Source organism: Mobula hypostoma, chromosome 11 (assembly GCF_963921235.1).
Source record: "Mobula hypostoma chromosome 11, sMobHyp1.1, whole genome shotgun sequence".
Taxonomy (NCBI): Eukaryota; Metazoa; Chordata; class Chondrichthyes; order Myliobatiformes; family Myliobatidae; genus Mobula; species Mobula hypostoma.
The window spans coordinates 78,732,818-78,756,714 of NC_086107.1; the positions used below are offsets into that span (position 1 = coordinate 78,732,818).

General features: G+C 44.6%; 1 protein-coding gene across 1 annotated transcript; it reads left to right on the forward strand.

Annotated features, from left to right (window-relative positions):
* The first annotated feature begins 322 nt into the window (after positions 1 to 322).
* Positions 323 to 5,303, forward strand: LOC134353845 (gastrula zinc finger protein XlCGF8.2DB-like). Its single transcript, XM_063062316.1, has 2 exons — positions 323 to 706; positions 3,557 to 5,303. The coding sequence occupies exon 2, from the start codon at positions 4,077 to 4,079 to the stop codon at positions 5,091 to 5,093; it is 1,017 nt and encodes a 338-aa protein (XP_062918386.1). The 5' UTR covers positions 323 to 706; positions 3,557 to 4,076; the 3' UTR covers positions 5,094 to 5,303.
* The last annotated feature ends 18,594 nt before the right edge of the window (positions 5,304 to 23,897 follow it).

Here is a 23,897-nt window from a genome sequence, read left to right on the forward strand (position 1 = left end):
GATGCTGCCTGACCTGCTGAGTTCCTGCAGCACTTTGTGGGTTGTTGCTCTACTGTTTATTTCCAGCATCTGCAGAATCTCTTGTGTTTTATATTTGCATTTGTGAGTTGGACTTTGACAATAGTTCCAAGATTGCCTGTTGACCTTAAGTATGTGCGAGCTTGCTGCGTTAAAATAGCTTCTGAGTTTTCTACATACAAATATTGGTCTGTTTTTGAGACGTGTGGCGTGGAACCAGTGCTTGTTTTTAAAGGCACCTAGCATGCCCACGCTTCAAAATTGGTTACCAGTTCAAACGCGCATGTGTAGTAGCTGCAGGTCGTTTCCCAAAATCACGCATGCGCTCAGTGGACAACAGACTCTGCAGGATCGGCGGTGGGTTGGAGTCGGGTTTCATCATCACCGGTGTTCACACCACGACTGCGGGACAATTGTTACGAACTCCGGACACACCGTGGATCCGCACCCCAGCACGTTTCGGTCCTTTCCCTCTCTGACAGCCCCACGATCCCCACAGGGGCTCCGGGAAGTTTTCCGTGAATAAGCGAAGACGTGGCGCAATTTGCATAGCGCATCATGCGCATGGCCGGGACCGTGATGGACAGATGGGCCTCGTTCAGAATTAGGTTTCATATCACCGGTAATGTCGTGAAATTTGTCTTTGCGGCAGCGGAACAATGCAGTGCATTAATAAAAACAAATTGCAGTAAGTATATATTTATATAGTTAATTAAACAAGTAGTGCAAAATTATTGAAGTCGTGCTCATGGGTTCAATGTCCGTTCAGAAATCAAATGAAAGAGGGGAGAAGGTGTTCCAAAATCATTAGTGTGTGCCTTCAGGCTTCTGTACCTCCTTCCTGATGGCAGCAATGAGAACATAAGTATCAGAGTCCATAAGTATTGGGGGCTGCTTGAAGATATCCTGAATGCTGGTGTCCACGATGGAGGTGACTGAATTTACAATTTTTTGCTGCAGCTTTCCATCCTGTGCAGTAGCCGCCACCCCCATACCAGCCGACTGTGCGCCAGTTAGAAGGCGCTCCATGTAGAAATTTGCGAGTGTAATTGGTGACATACCAAATCTTCTCAAGCTCCTAATAAAATATAGCCGCTGTTGTTCCTTCTTTATAAGCGCCTCAGTATGTTGAACCCAGGATAGGTTCTCAGAGATGTTGACACCCAGTAACTTGCAATTGCTCACTCTTTCCAATCTGATATCTCCATTAGGACTGGTGTGTGACCCTCGACTTACCCTTTTTTGAAGTGTACAATCTGGTCTTATTGACGTTGTGCAAAGTTGTTACTGTGACACCACTGTTACATCTTGCTCCTGTACGCCATCTCATCACCATCTGAAATTCTGCCAAAAATAGTTGTGTCATCAGTGAATTGAGAGGTAGCATTTGAACTGTGCCTAGCCGCACAGTCGTGTGTACAGAGTAGGGGAGTGGGCAAAGCATACAACCTTGAGGTGCACCAGCATTGATTATCATTGAAGTGGAGAAATTATTTGTGATCCACACAGATTCTGATCTTCCGGTGAGGAAGTTGAGGATCCAATTGCTGAGGGAGTTACAAATGCCCAGGTTTTGAAGCTTTTCGTTCAGAACCTTAGGAATGGTTGTGTGAAATGCTGAGCTGTAGTCAATAAACACCATCCTGGCATAAGTATTAGTATTATCCGTGTGATCTAAGGCTGTGTGAACAGCCAATGAGATCTCATCTGCTGTAGACTTATTGTAGCAATAGACAAATTGCAGTGAGTCCAGGTACTTGCTGAGAAATGAATTGATCCTTTTGAAACAGGTCAGAACCTCTGTCTGTAGTAATGAGAGATTGAAAATGTCTTTGAACACCCCCGCCAGTTGGTTGGCACAGGTTTTCAGAGCCTTGCCAGGTACTACATCAGAGCCTGTCACATTGTGAAGATTCACCAGCTTGAAAGACAGTCTATTGTTGGCTTTTGTGGGGTTTATTATAGTGGCAGCCATGGGGGATAATTCTGGCGTTTTTCCCAGCAGTCCATACAGTGTGTCTGGATCTGCAGGCGGAAAGAATGGGAACAGATGGATCTGTCAGACACAGCTGAACTCCAGCTATCTAAATCCAAGGATTAAGAATTCAGAACAAAATATACTTGTGAATTAATCTAAGATGAAGAATCAGAATCAAGTTTATTATCTCTGGCATGTAACGTGAAATTTATTAACTTAGTAGTAGCAGTTCAATGCAATACATAATATAGAAGAAAAAAATAAAATAATAATAGTAAGTAAATCTTATTCAGTATACTTTATATATGTATATTGAATAGATTAAAAATTGTGCAAAAAAACAGAAAAAGTGAGGTAGCGTCCAAGGGTTCAATGTCCATTTAGGAATCGGATGGCAGAGGGGAAGAAGCTGTTCCTGAATTGCTGAGTGTGTGCCTTCAGGCTTCTGTACCTCCTACCTGATGGTAACAGTGAGAAAAGGGCATGCCCTGGGTGCTGGAGGTCCTTAATAATGGATGCAGCCTTTCTGAGACAATGCTCCTTGAAGATGTCCTGGGTACTTTTGTAGGCTTGTACCCAACGTGGAGCTGAGTAAATTTACAGCCCTCTGCAGCTTCTTCTGGTCCTGTGCAGTAACCCCCATACCAGACAGTGATGCAGCCTGTCAGAATGCTTTCCACGGTACATCTATAGAAGTTTTTGAGTATATTTGTTAACATTGAAATCTCTTAAAACTCTTGCCTTTATAACTAAATCAATGTGTTTACCTTCCAGTCAATGAAAACGTCAGTTAGTGCTGCAGGGGAAAAAACATTTAGAACAGCACATTTAGTTTGAGAAGATCACCTTTGTTTTACCTCTTTCTCTGGACCATTCTACCCACGAGAACATGTTTTTTCTGCTATTATCTCTGGGTACATATCAAACACCTTTCTCCTGGGCAACAAGTGACATTCGGGTTTCACATCACAAAAGTGCCACAATCTAAAGGGACAGTCAACTGCCCTCCTCTTCACGTTCATTGGAATTACCATCGATGAACTCACCACCATCAGTCCTGTGGTGGGGGGGGGGGGGGAAGGTGTTGTTAGTCAAAGTAATCACAAGGTTTCCAGGATCAGCCGTGTAATATCAAGTGCTCTTTGTAGAGCTGTGTGTGGTGGAAGTAATACTAATGGAGAGAGACAAACTGAGCCATGTCACAGACTGAAGACGGGCAGGAATGGTCCATTCTGATACAGGCAGAAAGACAGTCAGAGAACTGGATGGTAAGTCCGGTCTCTGATCTGTGCGCAGTTAGATCAAAAGTTGTTCCTCCAACTTGGGTTGAACCTCACTGTAGTAGTGTGATGTCAGACATCACTAGCGAGACTAAATTGATCTCATCTGAAATGCCGTCCTTCACCCATTGTTGTCTTTTGTAAATCCTTTTACAGGTTGGAAATGACAATCTGCTTAACAGAATGCCAAACACAACATGTCAGTTCTAATGTCTCCAGATATTTAAGGAGAGAGCAGATATTTCCTTTGTAACACTGATATTTCTGTTGTTGATCCTAGGAGATGAAGAAGTGTCTCATCCCAGTTGTAAAAGCGCTTTGTGTCTGAAATGAAGTTTTCGGTTTGAACTCAGTGAGTCCACTGGAACTGGGGTGCTGAGAACACACCAGCATTTGTTGATCTGTTCTGTCTGCAAGAAGCCATTTATTCTGTCATCCAAGCTGATCATACAACAGAAATTTCACAGCAGTGAGAGGCCGTTCACTTGCTCCGTGTCTAGGAAGAGATTCACTTACTCAGTTGATCCACAGACACACCAGTGAGTTGACAAGGAAAGAGACTGTTCAATAGTTCTACGTATGGGAAGAGATTTACTCGATAAGCTGATCTGCTGACACATGAGCAAGTTCTCACTGGGGAGAGGCTGTTCATCTGTTCAGACTGGGAAGTGATTCACTCAGTCATCCCATTTACAGGCACATCAGTGAGTACACACAACAGAGAGACTGTTCAACAGCTCAGACTGGGATTCAATCAGTTATCCTACTTACAGACACAACAGTTGGTTTACACTGGGGAAATGATGTTTGCCTGCTCAGGCAGTGGAAAGGGATTCAATCAATCATTTGACCTACTGGGGCACCAGCGATTTCATACTGTGGAGAGGCCATTCACCTGCTCAGACTGTGGGAAGGGATTCATTCATTCATCTCACTTGAAGGAACATCAGCGAGTTCACACTGTGGAGAGGCCATTCACCTGCTCTGACTGTGGGAAGGGATTCACTCGATCATCTTACCTGAAGCAACACTTGCGGGTTCACACTGGAGAGAGGCCATTCACCTGCTCTGAGTGTGGAAAGGGATTTTCTCAGTCATGCAACCTTGTGACACACTATCAAGTTCACACTGCAGAGAGGCCGTTCACATGCTCTGAATGTGGGAAGGGATTTACTCAGTCATCTCAATTGAAGATACATCAGCGAGTTCACACTGGAGAAAGGCCGTTCACCTGCTCAGACTGTGGGAAGGGATTCACTCAGTTACCTAACCTACAGGCACACCAGCGAGTTCACACCGGGGAGAAACCATTCACATGTCCAGACTGTGGGAAGGGATTCACTCAGTTATCTAACTTACTGGCACACCAGCGAGTTCACACTGGGGAGAAGCCATTTACCTGCTCACACTGTGGGAAGGGATTCAGTCACTCATTTCACCTGAAGGAGCATCAGGGAGTTCACACTGGAGAGAGATCATTCACGTGCTCAGACTGTGGGAAGGGATTCACTCAGTTATCTAACTTACTGGCACACCAGCGAGTTCACACTGGGGAGAAACCATTCACCTGCTCAGACTGTGGGAAGGGATTCATTCGATCATCTTACCTTAAGCAACATCAGCGAATTCACACTGGAGAGAGGCCATTCACCTGCTCTGAATGTGGGAAGGGATTTTCTCAGTCATGCAACCTTGTCGCACACTATCAAGTTCACACTGTGGAGAGGCCATTCACCTGTTCTGAATGTGGGAAGAGGTTCAATCATTCATCCAACCTTCGGAAGCACTACGGACTTCACACTGGGGAGAAGGTTTAAATAAACTGCATGCTGGATATTTAACACAGTTACCAGATCCAGAGGAAGTTCACAAGTGGTGTCAAACTCTGTAATTATTGCTGCTGCTCATCACACCCAGTTCTGCACCCAGTTCACTGGGCATGGGAGCAGTTTCTTCTGATGTTCACATTTAATGGGACTGGAGTTTAATATTCTGGATCTGTGACAAATAAATCAGTTTTATTTTAAACTTTGTCTCAGGTACTCAGTGGACCTACAACACATCCAGTGTACATTAGGGAATCAACTCTGCCCAGGAGGTCCCTGCCAGTATTTTTGTTCCATGACAGTCCTTTTAAATCCCCCTCTGCTGTTCACCTCTCACTCTCCCTGTGGTGATGGGTTCCAACCAGTCACCACTCTGTAGTTGAAGAGGCTTCCCATGAATTTCCTGAAGAAGAAGATGAGCTGAATGGAGTTATGTCTGAAATATTGTTTGTCCCCCAGATCTCTGGGCCAAAGAAGAGTGATATTGGTAGTTAACTAGAATTATCTATAGAAAAGAGTAAACTGTCAGCTGGTCCCTGCCCACAACAGTCCTTTTAAATTCTTCCCTGCTGTTCACCTCTCAGTCTCCCTGTGGTGATGGGTTCCAAATAGTCACCACTCTGTCGGTGAAGAGGTTTCCCTTGAATTTCTTGCATGATTTTCTGCAGACTGAAGAAAACAAACTAAATGCAATTACGTCTGACACGTTTGTACTTCAAATCTGGGCCAAGGAAGAACGACACTGTTAGTTTAACACCTTATTCCCTGGTTATTTCAATGTTATGGGTCATTTTCACTTCTAAAGGGTGCGTCTTTTAAGTAAGGGGAGGTTAGTTCACAACAGGGGGGTGGGAACCAGTGCAGAGAGACAGGGGTATAAAGTGAGGATAGAAGCAAAAAGTAGTAAGGAGAAAAGTAAAAGTGGCAGGCCGGCAAATCCAGGGCAAGCATCAAAAAGGGCCACTTTTCAACATAATTGTATAATGGCTAAGACAGTTGTAAAAGAGCGCCTGAAGGCTTTGTGTGTCAATGCAAGGAGCATTTGTAACAAGGTGGATGAATTGAAAGTGCAGATTGTTATTAATGATTATGATATAGTTGGGATCACAGAGACATGGCTCCAGGGTGACCAAGGATAGGAGCTCAACGTTCAGGAATATTCAATATTCAGGAGGGATAGACATGAAAGAAAAGGAGGTGGGGTGGCATTGCTGGTTAAAGATGAGATTAACGCAATGGAAAGGAAGGACATGGGCTGGGAGGATGTGGAATCGATATGGGTAGAGCTGCATAACACTAAGGGGCAGAAAACGCTGGTGGGAGTTGTGTACAGGCCACCTAACAGTAGTAGTGAGGTCGGAGATGGTATTAAACAGGAAATTAGAAATGTGTGCAATAAAGGAACAGCAGTTATAATGGGTGACTTCAATCTACATGTAGATTGGGTGAACCAAATTGGTAAAGGTGCTGAGGAAGAGGATTTCGTGGAATGTATGCGGGATGGTTTTTTGAACCAACATGTCGAGGAACCAACTAGAGAGTAGGCTATTCTAGACTGGGTTTTGAGCAATGAGGAAGGGTTAATTAGCAATCTTGTCGTGAGAGGCCCCTTGGGTAAGAGTGACCATAATATGATGGAATTCTTCATTAAGATGGAGAGTGACATAGTTAATTCAGAAACAAAGGTTCTGAACTAAAAGAGGGGTAACTTTGAAGGTATGAGACGTGAATTAGCTAAGATAGACTGGCAAATGACACTTAAAGGATTGACGGTGGATATGCAATGGCAAGCATTTAAAGATTGCATGGATGAACTACAACAATTGTTCATCCCAGTTTGGCAAAAGAATAAATCAAGGAAGGTAGTGCACCCATGGCTGACAAGAGAAATTAGGGATAGTATCAATTCCAAAGAAGAAGCATACAAATTAGCCAGAAAAAGTGGCTCACCTGAGGACTGGGAGAAATTCAGAGTTCAGCAGAGGAGGACAAAGGGCTTAATTAGGAAGGGGAAAAAAGATTATGAGAGAAAACTGGCAGGGAACATAAAAACTGACTGTAAAAGCTTTTATAGATATGTAAAAAGGAAAAGACTGGTAAAGACAAATGTTGGTCCCCTACAGACAGAAACAAGTGAATTGATTATAGGGAGCAAGGACATGGCAGACCAATTGAATAATTACTTTGGTTCTGTCTTCACTAAGGAGGACATAAATAATCTTCCAGAAATAGTAGGGGACAGAGGGTCCAGTGAGATGGAGGAACTGAGCGAAATACATGTTAGTAGGGAAGTGGTGTTAGGTAAATTGAAGGGATTAAAGGCAGATAAATCCCCAAGGCCAGATGGTCTGCATCCCAGAGTGCTCAAGGAAGTAGCCCAAGAAATAGTGGATGCATGAGTGATAATTTTTCAAAACTCGTTAGATTCTGGACTAGTTCCTGAGGATTGGAGGGTGGCTAATGTAACCCCAATTTTTAAAAAAGGAGGGAGAGAGAAACCGGGGAATTATAGACTGGTTAGCCTAACGTCGGTGGTGGGGAAACTGCTGGAGTCAGTTATCAAGGATGTGATAACAGCACATTTGGAAAGCGGAGAAATGATCGGACAAAGTCAGCATCGATTTGTGAAAGGAAAATCATGTCTGACGAATCTCATAGAATTTTTTGAGGATGTAACTAGTAGAGTGGATAGGGGAGAACCAGTGGATGTGGTATATTTGGATTTTCAAAAGGCTTTTGACATGGTCCCACACAGGAGATCAGTGTGCAAACTTAAAGCACACGGTATTGGGGGTAAGGTATTGATGTGGATGGAGAATTGGTTAGCAGACAGGAAGCAAAGAGTGGGAATAAATGGGACCTTTTCAGAATGGCAGGCAGTGACTAGTGGGGTACCGCAAGGCTCAGTGCTGGGACCCCAGTTGTTTACAATATATATTAATGACTTGGATGAGGGAATTAAATACAGCATATCCAAGTTTACGGATGACACAAAGCTGGGCGGCAGTGTTAGCTGTGAGGAGGATGCTAAGAGGATGCAGGGTGACTTGGATAGGTTGGGTGAGTGGGCAAATTCATGGCAGATGCAATTTAATGTGGATAAATGTGAAGTTATCCACTTTGGTGGCAAAAAGAGGAAAACAGATTATTATCTGAATGGTGGCCGATTAGGAAAAGGGGAGGTGCAACGAGACCTGGGTGTCATTATACACCAGTCATTGAAAGTGGGCATGCAGGTACAGCAGACGGTGAAAAAGGCGAATGGTATGCTGGCATTTATAGCGAGAGGATTTGAGTACAGGAGCAGGGAGGTACTACTGCAGTTGTACAAGGCCTTGGTGAGACCACACCTGGAGTATTGTGTGCAGTTTTGGTCCCCTAATCTGAGGAAGACATCCTTGCCATAGAGAGAGTACAAAGAAGGTTCACCAGATTGATTCCTGGGATGGCAGGACTTTCATATGAAGAAAGACTGGATGAACTAGGCTTGTACTCGTTGGAATTTAGAAGATTGAGGGGGGATCTGATTGAAACATATAAAATCCTAAAAGGATTGGACAGGCTGGATGCAAGAAGATTGTTCCCGATGTTGGGGAAGTCCAGAACGAGGGGTCACAGTTTGAGGATAAGGGGGAAGCCTTTTAGGACTGAGATTAGGAAAAACTTCTTCACACAGAGAGTGGTGAATCTGTGGAATTCTCTGCCACAGGAAACAGTTGAGGCCAGTTCATTGGCTATATTTAAGAGGGAGTTAGATATGGCCCTTGTGGCTATGGGGATCAGGGGGTATGGAGGGAAGGCTGGTGCAGGGTTTTGAGTTGGATGATCAGCCATAGAACCATAGAACCATAGAAACTACAGCACAGAAACAGGACCTTTGGCCTTTCTTGGCTGTGCCGAACCATTTTCTGCCTAGTCCCACTGACCTGCACATGGACCATATCCCTCCATACACCTCCCATCCATGTATCTGTCCAATTTATTCTTGAATGTTAAAAAAGAACCCGCATTTACCACCTCGTCTGGCAGCTCATTCCATACTCCCACCACTCTCTGTGTGAAGAAGCCCCCCCTAATGTTCCCTTTAAACTTTCCCCCCCCTCACACTTAACCCATGTCCTCTGGTTTTTTTCTCCCCTTGCCTCAGTGGAAAAAGCCTGCTTGCATTCACTCTATCTATACCCATCATAATTTTATATACCTCTATCAAATCTCCCCTCATTCTTCTATGCTCCAGGGCATAAAGTCCTAACCTATTCAACCTTTCTCTGTAACTGAGTTTCTCAAGTCCCGGCAACATCCTTGTAAACCTTCTCTGCACTCTTTCAACCTTATTTATATCCTTCCTGTAATTTGGTGACCAAAACTGAACACAATACTCCAGATTCGGCCTCACCAATGCCTTATACAACCTCATCATAACATTCCAGCTCTTATACTCAATACTTCGATTAATAAAGGCCAATGTACCAAAAGCTCTCTTTACGACCCTATCTACCGGTGACGACGCTTTTAGGAAATTTTGTATCTGTATTCCCAGATCCCTCTGTTCCACTGCACTCCTCAGTGCCTTACCATTAACCCTGTATGTTCCACATTGGTTTGTCCTTCCAACGTGCAATACCTCACACTTGTCAATATTAAACTCCATCTGCCATTTTTCAGCCCATTTTTCCAGCTGGTCCAAGTCCCTCTGCAGGCTCTGAAAACCTTCCTCACTGTCTACTACACCTCCAATCTTTGTATCATCAGCAAACTTGCTGATCCAATTTGCCACATTATCATCCAGATCATTGATATAGATGACAAATAATAATGGACCCAGCACTGATCCCTGTGGCACACCACTAGTCACAGGCCTCCACTCAGAGAAGCAATTCTCTACCACCACTCTCTGGCTTCTTCCATCGAGCCAATGTCCAATCCAATTTACCACCTCTCCATGTATACCTAGCGACTGAATTTTCCTAACCAACCTCCCATGCAGGACCTTGTCAAAGGCCTTACTGAAGTCCATGTAGACAATATCCACTGCCTTCCCTTCATCCACTTTCCTGGTAACCTCCTCGAAAAACTCCAACAGATTGGTCAAACTTGACCTACCACGCACAAAGCCATGTTGACTCTCCCTAATAAGCCCCTGTCTATCCAAATGCTTGTAGATTCTGTCAATTAGGACTCCCTCCAATAACTTACCTACTACTGACGTTAAACTCACCGGCCTATAATTTCCCGGAATATTTTTCGATCCTTTTTTAAACAACGGAACAACATGAGCCACTCTCCAATCCTCCGGCACTTCACCCGTAGACAGCAACATTTTGAATATTTCTGCCAGGGCCCCCGCAATTTCAACACTAGTCTCCTTCAAGGTCCGAGGGAACACCCTGTCAGGTCCCGGGGATTTATCCACTTTAATTTTCCTCAAGACAGCAAGCACCTCCTCCTTTTCAATCTGTACAGTTACCATGGTCTCACTACTTGATTCCCTCAATTTCATAGATTTCATGCCAGCTTCCTTAGTAAATACAGACGCAAAAAACCTATTTAAGATGTTCCCCATTTCCTTTGGTTCCGCACAAAGCTGACCACTCTGATCTTCAAGAGGACCAATTTTATCCCTTACAATCCTCTTGCTCTTAATATACTTGTAAAAGCTCTTTGGATTATCCTTCACTTTGACCGCCAAGGCAACCTCATGTCTTCTTTTTGCCCTCCTGATTTCTTTCTTAAGTATTTTCTTGCACTTCTTATGCTCCTCAAGCACCTGATTTACCCCCTGTTTCCTATACATTTCATACAACTCCCTCTTCTTCTTTATCAGAGTTGCAATATCCCTTGAGAACCAAGGTTCCTTATTTCTATTCAATTTGCCTTTAATCCTGACAGGAACATACAAACTCTGCACTCTCAAAATTGCCCCTTTGAAGGCTTCCCACCTACCAATCACATCTTTGCCAGAGAACAACCTGTCCCAATCCACGCTTTTTAGATCCTTTCTCATTTCTTCAAATTTGGCCTTCTTCCAGTTCAGAACCTCAACCCTAGGACCAGATCTATCCTTGTCCATGATCAAATTGAAACTAATGGCGTTATGATCACTGGAACCAAAATGCTCCCCTACACAGACTTCCGTCACTTGCCCTAATTCGTTTCCTAACAGGAGATCCAATATTGCATCCCCTCTAGTTGGTCCCTCCATATACTTTAGATTTAGAAAACTTTCCTGAACACATTTTACAAACTCTAAACCATCTAGACCCCTAACAGTATGGGAGTCCCAATCAATGTATGGAAAATTAAAATCCCCTACCACCACAACTTTATGTTTCCTGCAGTTGTCTGCTATCTCTCTGCAGATTTGCTCTTCCAAGTCTCGTTGACTATTGGGTGGTCTGTAATACAATCCCACTAATGTGGCCATACCTTTCCTGTTTCTCAGCTCCACCCATAAGGACTCAGTAGACAAGCCCTCTAATCTGTCCTGCCTGAGCACTGCTGTAATATTTTCCCTAACAAGCAATGCTACTCCCCCACCTTTCATTCCTCTGCCTCGATCACATCTGAAACATCGGAACCCCGGAATATTAAGCTGCCAGTCCTGCCCCTCCTATAGCCAAGTTTCACTGATTGCTACAACATCATAATTCCACGTGTCAATCCACGCCCTCAACTCATCCGCCTTCCCTGCAATACTCCTAGCATTGAAATATATACACCTCAGAAGATTTTTACCACCACTCACAACCTTTTTATCAGCGGATTTGCTTAAACTTTCAATATCATTTATTTTCACCCCAGCCACACTGTCAGCCATGATCATAATAAATGGTGATGCAGGCTCGAAGGGCCGAATGGCCTACCCCTACACCTATTTTCTATGTTTCTATGTCTCACAGCTGTTATTACAATACACCACTGTATTCTAAAGTCAAAAACAAAGTGGAACAGTGGATGTTCAATGAAGCAGAGTGAGAAACCAGAGACGGGAGACACATGGCAGAACTTCAGTCTCTGGACAGTGGGAGGGGTAAGAGGATATGACAAGGAGCAGGGAAACAGCAGTTGTGGCGGAGTGACAGAGTGGCAGCATTTGGATGCTGAGTGACAGAGAAAAAAATTAAGTTGAATTTGACTTGACAGAAAGAATGCCTGTTGAAATTGCATATATTAATTGTGGAAGCTTGCTGTGTTAAACTGGCAACTTGAGTTCTCTTTAAAAATATTGACTGAATTGATACCATTTGGCAGGGGGAGCCAATACTTGTAAATGCTTTCAATGCAGTTTTTACCCAGAAATCTCTGAGCTTAAAATATACCATCACTGCGAGTCAAGTGCATGGGTGCTGAGTGTCCAAAGTTATGCCCAAAGACGTGTATGGTTTCAGTAGACAAAAGGCTCTGGAAATGAGTTCGCTGGACTTCTCAGGAACAACTGAGATCTTCCTGTCGAATCCTAAGGATTTGGGATTTGTACGAAAATTATGATTGTGAATTTATCAGGCATGAAGAACATACAATGTATCTTCAACTTAAGTAGATAAATGATTTTCTACCAATCAAAGTGGAACATTAAGATGTCTGATGACAAGAGCCAGCTAATGTCTATACCTCAGTAGCTAGCGGGAATAGTTGAGACTGAGGCCCAAAAGGAACAGCTGGGTACAGTTCCTCAACAGATCACCTTTTTGAGTTCCCCAGCATCAATCATCTCAGGTCATGGTGATCAGAAAGTGTCCAGGAGCAGCCATGTGCTCCTGATTGGGCAGTGAGACGTGTCCAGAATGGTTAAGCTATAGGAACGGACAGATACACACTGAGCCAAATCACAGATAGAAACAGACAGGTAGGAATTTGATGCTGAGTCCAGATGCCTGAACTATGACAAGATGAAAGTTGAGGATTTTTTTCTCTTAGCTTGTAGCAAGCCTCACAGTAACAGTGCGATGTCAGAGATCAGCTTGGAGACTAAAACTGTTTCATGAGGCATGCTGTACTTTATCCATTGATGTTTTTGTAAACTTTTTACAGAGTACAAAAGATAAAGCATTTGTTTATGGTAATCTCAAGCACAACAACTCATCAGTTCAGCTCTGAATGTCAGTTCACCAGCACTGGAATACCATCAATCTTTGAATGCTAGATAACACCTAGATGGATACCGCACCACTCATAGCCAAGAGAACCTGGACATGTCTCTGGCACGACCCTGCCCGCGTCTCATACACCCGTTCCCCCAACCCCAAACCTGTTTCTGGGACAACACTCCTGTCATCTCTGTGGTACCCTTCCACTACTCCACACCCATTGCAAATAACCTCTCCATCCTTCCCACATCTCTGAGATGTCTCCTTTCTCCAGTGCTCCATGCTCCCACTTCTTGGACATCCTTTTCCCGTCCTACACATGGTTCTGGGACACCATCTCCTTCACCCCTCTTTATGAGCACCTTTGCCATTCCTTACAACCCCCCCACCCACACACATCTCTGGAAACCCCTTTCCCTTCGCCACAACATCCTACTCCGACTCTGCGAAGTCCCCACCTGACCAACCTCCACCCCGTCTCTTTGAAACCCATTTCACTCCACCCTCATCCCACCCCCTTCTCTGGCATGCCCCATTCCCTATACCCCGTCTCTGAGCCACAACCTTCCCCTACTCCCGTCTCTTTGGATCGTCCCTTTTGACCCTGTCCTCTCAGTTCAGTTTCTGAGATGCCCCTCCTCCACCACTCCGGTCTCTGGGACAAATCGTTTCTTCCCTGCTGCACCCACTTTGCCTTGTTTTTCCCCCTTTCCACTATCTGGGATGCCAACTCTGCCTCCCTGAATCCAGCTTCCATGAGTAAACCCCATCCCCACCATCCTGCCTGTCTCTGGAATTTCCCATTCCATCCTCCCATCTCTCGGTTTTCCCACCTCTGGTCTCCAGGTTGCCCCACTTTGTCTAACACCTTACCTTCCCACGTCTCCCATTCTCTGTGACATACCCTTCCCCCATTGTCCTTTAACTTAATTTCCCTTCAAAAACCCCCTTCCCTCTATCTCCCGGCTGACAGCTCCCCCTACCATCTCTGGGTAACTCCAATACCTCTCGTCTTTCCCATCGTATCCACCTTTCCCATTCCCTTGTTCTTGGGACCTTTACCCTACCTCCAGCATGGCCACTATTCACTCAACCTCTGGGAACTTCTTTAATCCCTGTCCCCTTTCTTCTCATTATTGAAACATGCTCTCCCCACTCACTGAGACACTTCCATAAAACCATAAGATAAACGAGCAAGAGCAGAATCAGATTATTTGGCCCATGGAGTTTGATTTACCATTTCATCATGGCTGATCCAATTTTCATCTCAGCCCCAATGTCCTACCTTCTCCCTGTATCCCTTCATTCCCTGACCAATCAAGAATCTGTCAACATCTGCCTTAAATATACATAAAGGCTTGGCCTCCATGGCTGCTTATGGCACATAATTCCACAGATTCACCACTTTCTGGCTAATGAAATTCCTCATCTTCATTCTAAACAGCCCTCTATTCTGAGGCTTAGCCTCTCCAACCAGAGGAAACATCTTCTCCACATCCACTCTATCAAGGTCTTTCACCATTTGTTAATTTTCTATCAGGTCATCCCTCATTCTGAATTCTAGTGAATGCATGCCCAGAGCCATCGAACACTCTTCATATGACAAGCCATTCAATCCAGGAATCATTTTTGTGAACCCTTTCCAGTTTCAGCACATCCTGTCTAAGATAAGGGGCCTAAAACAGCTCACAGTACTCCGTGAGGCCTCACCAATGCTTCATAACAGTCTTAACATTACATCCTTGCTTTTATATTCTAGTCCTCTTGAAATGAATACTAACATTGCATATGCCTTCATCACCACAGAGTCAATCTTCAAATTAACCTTTAGGGAATCCTTCACAAGGACTCCCAAGTCCCTTTGTGCCTCAGATTGTTGTATTTTCTCTCCATTTAGAAAATAGTCCACCCTTTCATTTCTTCTTCAAAAGTGCATGACCATACACTTCCCAACACTGTATTCCATCTGCCATTCTTCACCCATTTATATACTCATTCTCCTAATCTGCCTGTCCTTCTGTAGACTCTGCTTTGTCAAAACTACCTCCCCTCCACCTCCCTTTATATCATCTACAAACTTTACAACAAATCCATCAATTTCATCATCAGATCACTGGCAGGCTCCCTTTATTTCCATTCTTTCCTTCCTGCCAATCAGCCTTGCTAGAATCTTTCCTGAAATACCATGGACTCGTGGCTTGCTAAGCAGCCTCATGTGTGGCACCTTGTCAAACACCTTCTGAAAATACAAGAACCCATCATCAACAGATTCCCCTTTGTCTATGCTGATTATTATTTCTTCAAATAATTCCAACAGATATGCCAGGCAAGATCTTCCCTTGAGGAAACCACACTGACTATGGCCTATTTTATCATGCACCTTCAAGTACCCTGAGAACTCATCCTTAATATTAGAATCTTCCCAACCACCGGGGTCAGACTAACTGGCCTATAGATTCCTTCTTTTGCCTCTCTCCCTTCTTGAACAGTGGAGTGATATTTGCAATTTTCCAGTCTTCCAGAATCATTCCAGAATTTACTGATTCTTGAAGATCATTACTAATGCCTCCACAGTCTCTTCACCCACCTCTTTCAGAACTCTGGGGTGTACACCTTCTGGTCCAGGTGACTTAACTATGTTCAGGCCTTTCAGTTTTACAACAACTTTCTATACTTATGTTAACTTAATATACTTCATGTTGCCTGACACCTGGAACTCCCACCATACTGCTAGTGTCTTCCACAGTGAAGACTGATGCAAAATACTTATACAATTTATGTGCTTTTTCATTGTTCCCCATTACTACCTCTCCAGCATTGTTTTCCAGCAGTCCAATATCCACTCTCACCTCTCTTTTACACTTTAGGTATCTGAAGAAACTTTTGCTATCCTCTTTAATGTTGTTGCTTAGCTTACTTTTATATTCCATCTTCACCTTCTTAATGACTTTTCAAATTGTCTTTTGCTGGTTTTTAAAATCTTCCGAATCCTCTAACTTCCCAGTAATTTTTGCTCTATTATATGCTCTCTCTTTGGCTTTTACATTGGCTTTGACTTCTCTTGTTAGCCACAGTTGTGGCATCTTTCCTTTAGAATACTTCTTCCTCTTTGGGATGTATATATCTTGTGCCTTCTGAATTGCTTCCAGAAATTCCAGCCATTGCTGTTCTGATGTCATTCCTGCCAGTGTTCTTTTCCAATAATTTCTGGCCAACTCCTCTCTCATGTCTCTGTAATTCCCCTTACTCCTGTGTAATACTGATACACCCAATCTAGAATAGCTGATTCCCTAGTGGCTCAACCACGAGCTGCTCTAAAAGCCATCTCGTAGGTATTCTAGAAATTTCCCTTCTGTAATCCAGCACCAACCGCATTTTCTATCACCCGTTGTAATTTGTAGGCTATGTCCTCAAAAGTGGTTGGGGTTCTATATACAACTCCCATAAGAGTCTTTTTATCCTTGCGGTTGCTTAGCTGTATCCACAATGATTCAACATCTTCCAACTACCTTCTAATGATTTGATTTCATTTTTTATCAGCAGAACAACACCGCCCCCTCTGCCTTCCTGCCTCTCCTTACAATACATTGTGTATCCTTGGACATTTAAGCTATAACCTTCCAGCAATAATTCAGTGATGCCTTCAACATCATGCCTCTCTGCAACCGTGCTGCAAGTTCATCTGCCTTATTCTGTATACTGTGTGCATTCAGATACAACACCTTCAGTATTCACCTTTTTCGTACTTGTCCGTCTTCCATTTAAACTCATCCAGTTGACTGTGGTTTTGTACTACCAACAGTCTCTCCTCACTGCTTAATGCCTGTTTGTAAACCAGCTACCTTATCGTCAGCACTATGATCCACTTTTGCAAAGATATTACTTGCATTTCAATATAGGGATCTCAGGACATTAGTCGCACCATTTTTGATTCGTAACTTTGTCTGAAGTCTTACCAACATCTGCCTCCACAACCTCTCCACTTACTGTCCTGGCACACTGGTTTCCATCCCCCTGCAACTCTAGTTTAAACCCCACTGTGCACCATTAACAAACCTTACTGCTAGGACAGTAGTCCCCTTCCAGTTCAGGTGCAACCAGTCACTTCTGTACATGTCCCACCTTCCCTGGAAGAGAGCCCAATGATCCAAAAATCTTATGCCCCCCCCCCAAACCAACTCGTCATCTCAACTGAAGGTACATCAGCGAGTTCACATTGGGGAGAAGCCATTCACCTGCTCAGACTGTGGGAAGGGATTCATTTACCAAACTTACCTGAAACAATATCAGCCAATTCACACTGGAGAGAGGCCGTTCATCTGTTCTCAATGTGGGAAAGGATTTTCTCAGTCATGCAACCTTTTGACACACTACTGAGTTCACGCTGGGGAAAGGCCATTCATCTGCTCTGAATGTGAGAAGGGATTCAGTCACTCATCCCACCTTCGGAAGCACTGCCGAGTTCACACTGGGGAGAAAGTTTAAGGAAGTTGCATGCTGGATATTTAACCATCACAGTTACCAAATCCAAAGGCAAGTTTACAAGTGACTGTTGGTGTCAAACTCTGCAGTTATTGCTGCTGCTAACTATACCCAGTTCTGCACCCTGGTACTGGGCATGGGAGGAGTTTCTTCTGATGTTCACATTTAATGGGGCTGGAGTTTAATATTCTGGATTTGTGACAAATAGATCAGTTTTATTTTAAACTCTGTCTCAGGTACTCAGTGAACCTACAATATATCCAATATTAGGGAGTCAACTGCCTAGCTGGTCCCTGCCAGTATTTCTGTTCCATATCAGCCCTTTTAAATCCTTCCCTGTGATTCACCTCTCGCTCTCCCTATGGTGATGGGTTCCAAACAGTCCCCATTCTGTAGGTGAAAAGGTTTCCCTTGAATTTCCTGCATGACTTTCTGCAGACTGAAGAAGACAAGCTGACTGCAGTTATATCTGGCATGTTCTTTGTCCCTCAGATCTCTGGGCCGAGGATGAATGACATTGTCAGTTACCCACCTTATTCCCTGTCCATTTCAATGTAATGGGTCTGTTATGTAACCCGTAATGGGTTAAAGAATCAGCAGAAATGGAAAACACCTGGAGTCTGGTATTGCTGTGAATAAATGCTATTTTATTAATAATTATGTAATAAAGTAATATGAAAATCAGATAAATCAACCAGGTTAGCAAAGTCCATGCATATATAAGTGTGGAAATATAAAAGCCAAGCTTCTTCAAGCTTAGGAGGTAATTGGATACATTCTTATGATGATGGGTAAAGGAAGTCAGTTCAGTTCGTATTACAGGTATTGAGTTGAGTAGTGTTGGAGAGAGAGGTGTGTTGGTTGTCCAAGTACGCCGATGCCGTATCTTCCTGTTGTCCTCCAAAGTCCTTTAAAGTCACCGAATGTGACCACATAAAAGGGGACACACTGATAACTTCCCACCAGCCACTCCTTTACACACTGCGAGAGCCACTGATCGATTCTCCCGATCGATCCACAAAACCCACCCTTCTGTGGGCATACAAAGCTCATCCAGCATCCAAATATGTGTGTGTCTGGCTAACAACCAGCTGACCTTGTATTTATCCGAACATGCTGCACACCAGCTGTCCATCACATAATGCCACCCTTGGTCACCATGGCAACCCACAGGCTCTCTCTCTCTCTCCAAATCAGTTGCACCCTCTCTCTCTTTTTAAAGATACAGTCCATAAGGGATAATTCAGGATACCGTCACAGGTCATTTTCTCTGCTTCCAAAGGGCAGTGTCCCACACAGCGGAGTTGTTAAAATACACCACTGTTCCCTAAAGTCTGAAAAGAAAACATGGAACAGTAAATTGGATATTCAGTGAAACAAGGTGAGAAACCAGAGACAGGCCAGCACAGGGCAGAGTTTCAGTCTCTGGACAGTGGGAAGTGTAAGAGGAAATGACGAGGAGCAGGGAAACAGTGGGGATGGGGGGAGGGATGGCAACAAATGACAGAGTGGCAGCATTTGAAAGCTGATTGACAGAGAGAAAAAAGTGATTGAATGACTATTGACACACAATACCTGTTGACATTGAGAAGCCTGTTGTGTTAAACTGGCTACTGAGTTCTCATAAAAAACATTGACCTGATTGGTGCCATTTGGCAGAGGAAAGGCAATGTTTTAAATGCTTTCAATGGCTCTGTTCTTACCCAGAAATCTAGATAGATATTGCACCAGTCATAGTAAGGAAAACCCTGACCAGTCTTTGGGATGAACCCTGCCCATGTCTCAGGAAAGGATCTTTGGACTCCCCCCATCTCTGAGGCACCCCTACACCCTGTCTCTGTGATTCCCTCTCCGTGTCTCTGGGATGACCCACTACTGTCCACACCCTTGTACCCTCCACACCAACTATCCTCTTAACCCTCTCCCACACCCATCCTTGGGATGCCCCTCCCCATCTCTGTGGGTTATCCTTCCACTACTCTACATCCCTGACTCTGAGACGTCCCCTTTCCTCAACACTCCACATCAGTCTTTGGAAGATCACTTTCTCACCTCCAACACCTGTAAGGGGCACACAATTCCCTCTCCTGAACCTGTGTCTGTGACAACCCAGTCATTACTTCCTTTCCAACCCAGTCAGTGTGTTACCCATTTCATCTGGCTCTATGGGCACCTTCCCCCATTCCACCTAGCCAACACCCCCATCTCCAAATGCACCATTCCCCAAACCCCATCTCCAGGACAAAACCTTACCCTACTTCCATATCTCTGCCGCCGCCCTCTCGTTCAGTCTCTGGGATGCTCCCTCCTCTATCCATCTGGTGTCAGAGACAAATACTGTCCTCTTTACTGCCACCCCCCCATCACTTGACACGGTATCCTATCCCCTAACCCATCATTGAGACACTTCTAACACCACTAGCACCCCCCTCATCTCTAAAGCTCCCTTTTACACTCCTTCAACCCCTTTCCCCCTCCCGCTACCTGGGATGCCAACTCCGCATCCAGCTTCCCCATTGTCCTGCCTGTCTCTAGGATGTCCTCCAAGTCTCTGGTATACCCTCTCCACACTGTCCCGGGACTTCACTTCCACCCTCCCGTTTCTCTGTCTCTCCCTCCTCCTATCTCTGGGTTATTCATTTTCTGGCTTCCCCCCAAACCCCATCTGCTAATCTCTGCATGACACCCTTTCCCCCATTTCCCTTCAATCACCCCCTTCCCCATCTCTTTCCACATACTGCCTCCACACTGGTATATATATACATGAATGCATTCCCCAAATATTGACACTCATTCTTATTCAATCATACTAAACCTGCCACAGATGAACTTGGCAACATATACACAGAAACACACACAGACACATGCGTACACTGATATTGGTGCAGCCACACACAGAATCTCTCTCAAGTCTGAAGGTATTTCTTTCCTCAGGCCCAAGGATGACTTAGATGGGGGAAGGAGAGGAGATTTCTCAGTGTCAGGGTGGGAGTAATTGGGTGTCACATGGCATCCACTGATCAGGAAAGGACAGTGAACTACAAACATATTGTCCCAGAGACGCGAGGAAGGAGTCCACCATGACACTGGAAGGGAACATACCAGAAAAAGGTGGGTGGGGTGTGTCCAAGAGCAGAAAAAGGTGTGTCTCAGAGTTGGGGATGTATGAGTGAAACAGAAAATAGGGTCAGGAAGCATCCCAATGAATGTGGAGAATGTGGTTCAAAGATGAGAAGAGTGGGTAAAGGAGTTCCTAGAGATGGGGTTTGGATGTAAAGTGGCCATCCCAGAGATGGGGTAGAGGAGGAGTGGACTATGGCATTACAGGAAAGATACTGGCATGGATAGTGGCTGATAGGCAGGGGGCAGTGGATGGGTATAAAAGGGGTCTTTTTGGTTTGGCTGCTGGTGACTGGTGGTGTTCCTCAGGAGTCAGTATTGGGACCGCTGCTTTTCACATTCTTTGTCAATGATTTACATAATGGAATTGATGTCTTTGTGGCAAAGTTTGTGTAAGATATAAAGATAGATTAAGGGGTCGGTAGTGCTGTGGAAACAATGCAATTCAGACAAATTGGAAGAACGGGCAAAAAAGTGGCAGATGGAATACAGTGTTGGGAAATGTATGATAATGCATTTTGGTAAAAGGAACAATAGTGCAGACTATTAGCTAAATGATAAGAAGGTTCAAACTTCAGAGGTGCAGAGGGACTTGGTGCAAGACTCCCAGAAGGGTAATTTACAGATTGAGTCTGTGTAAAGAAGACAAATGCAATGTTGGCATTTATTTCAAGGGGAATAGAATATAAAAGTATGGAGATCATGCTGGGTCTTTATAAGACACTAGTCAGGCCACAATTGGGAGTCTTGTCAACAGCTTTGGGCCCCATATCTCAGGAAGTATGTGTTGTCCTGGGAGAGAGTCCAGAGGAGGTTCGCAAGGATCATTCACGGAATGAAGGGGTTAATATCTGAGGAGTGTGTGGCAGCTTTGTGCTTGTGCTCACTGGAAATTAGAAGAATGTGTGGGGATCTCATTGAAACCTGATAAATGTTCAAAGGACTAGGTAGGGTGGATGTGGAGAGGATGTTTTCTGTGGTGGGGGTATCCAGAACTAGAAGGCACAGCCTCAAAATTGAGGGGTAACCTTTCAAAACAGAGGTAAGGAGGGATTTTTTTTTAGCCAGTGTAGTAAATCTGTGGAATGCTCTGCCACAGTGGAGGCCAAATCCATGCAAATATTTAAGGTGGAAATTAATCGTTTCCTGATCTGTCAAAGGATATGGTAAGAAGGTGGGTGAATGGGGTTGATTGGGATCTGGGATCAGCCATGATGGAGTGGTGGAGCAGACTCAATGGACTGAATGGCCTAATTCTGCTCCTATGTCTTATGGTCTTGTAGACTTCCCAAGTGGACGTGAATGAGAAATGCCGACACCATGGGGAGGACAAAGGGTGTAGGGGTACCCCAGAGATGGCAGGGTGAACTGTCAGCCAAGAGATACAGTGGAAGGGGGTGACTGAAGGGAAATTAAGTGGGATGGACGATGGGGGATGAGTATGTCTCAGAGAATGGGAGATGGGGCAGGGGAGGCTGTTAGCCAGAAAGAGGTGCCCCAAAGATGAGGATGGGGAGAACAGAGAGATGGGAGGGCAGATGGGAAGACACAAAGGGGCATCTCAGAGATTTGAGAATTCACAGAGATGGGGAAAGGGCTAATGGTGTAGAGGGCATCTCAGAGAGAGGTTACTGGGTAAATGTGCTGTGACAAGTCAGGGCGGAAATTATTTGTCCCAGAGAATGGAATGGTAGAGGAAGGGCATCCTGGAGACTGAACCAAGAGGATGGGGTCAAAGGAATGTTCTAGAGAGGGGAGTAGGGAACAGTTGTTACTCAGAAATAGGGTTTGGGGAATGGTGCATCCCAGAGAAGGGGGGTGGGATAAGGATGGTGTGTCGTGGGCTTCAAAGAGATGGAGAGGGCTGGTCAGGTGGGGACTTTGCAGAGTCAATGTAGGCTGTTGTGGTGAATGGAAAGGGGTTTCCAGAAACATGGGGGAAGGAGTTGTGGGGAAGGGGTCAATGTAGGTGAGGGGGTGGGGGGTTTGTAAGAAATTGCAAAGGTACTCATAAAGTGGGGTGAAACGGGTGGCACACAGACAGGTGATGTGAGGGAGATGGTGTCCCAGAAACAGGTGTAGGAGGGGGAGGAGAACGTCCAAGAGATGCGGGGTGTGGAACATTGGGGAAAGGGGACATCTCAGAGATGTGGGAAGGATGGAGGGGTTATTACAGAGATGGGTGTGGAGTGGTAGAAGGGTTCCCCAGAGATGGCAGGGGTGTTGTCCCAGAAACAGGTTTGGGGGTGGGGGGAAGGGGTGTATGAGACACGCAGGCAGGGTTGTGCCAGAGACATGTCAGGTTTTCCTTTCTATGACGGTGTGGTATTCATCTAGATGCAATCTCATTTCTCCAAAGCCACATATATAATCTCTGGTAATCCAGTGCTAGTGAACTGATCCAGAGCAGAACTCATGAATTGTGCTTGAGGTTACTGCCACACTCCTGCTCTGTTTCCCAGCTCCTCATCATATCCTTTTACACCTCACACTGTCCAGAGCCTTTTGTACTCTGTAAAAAGTTTACAAAAGCTATCTATGGGTGAAGGACAGCATGCCGCATAGTTTTAGTCTCCAAGGTAATGTCTAACATCTCTCTGTTACAGTGAGGCACACCACAAGCTAAGAGAACAAATCCTCAACTTCTATTGATCACAGTTCAGGCATCTGGATTCAGCATCAAATCCCCCTGCTGTCTGTATCATATTGGGTTAATTCTGTCCGTCATTGATCTGTGATTTGGCTCAATGTGTATCTGTCCATTCCTAGAGCTAACAGTTTTGGACATGTCTCACTGCCCAACCAGGAGCACACGGTATTTACACAGCTGCTTCTGGAGACTTTCTGATCGCTGTCACTGAGGTGATTGATGGTGGAGAACTTACAGAGGTGATCTGCTGCTGAACCAAAGGTGACATGAAAGATTTGTTTTCCTGTGCAGCTCTAATTGTCATTTTCATTCTTTCTTTTAGGCCTCAGTCTCAACTATTCCCATTATCTACCAAGGGATGGACATCAGCTGTTCCCATTAACTACCGAGGGATAGACATCAGATGGTTCTTGTCATCAGACCTGATCTCAATGTTCCACTTCGATTGGTAGAAAA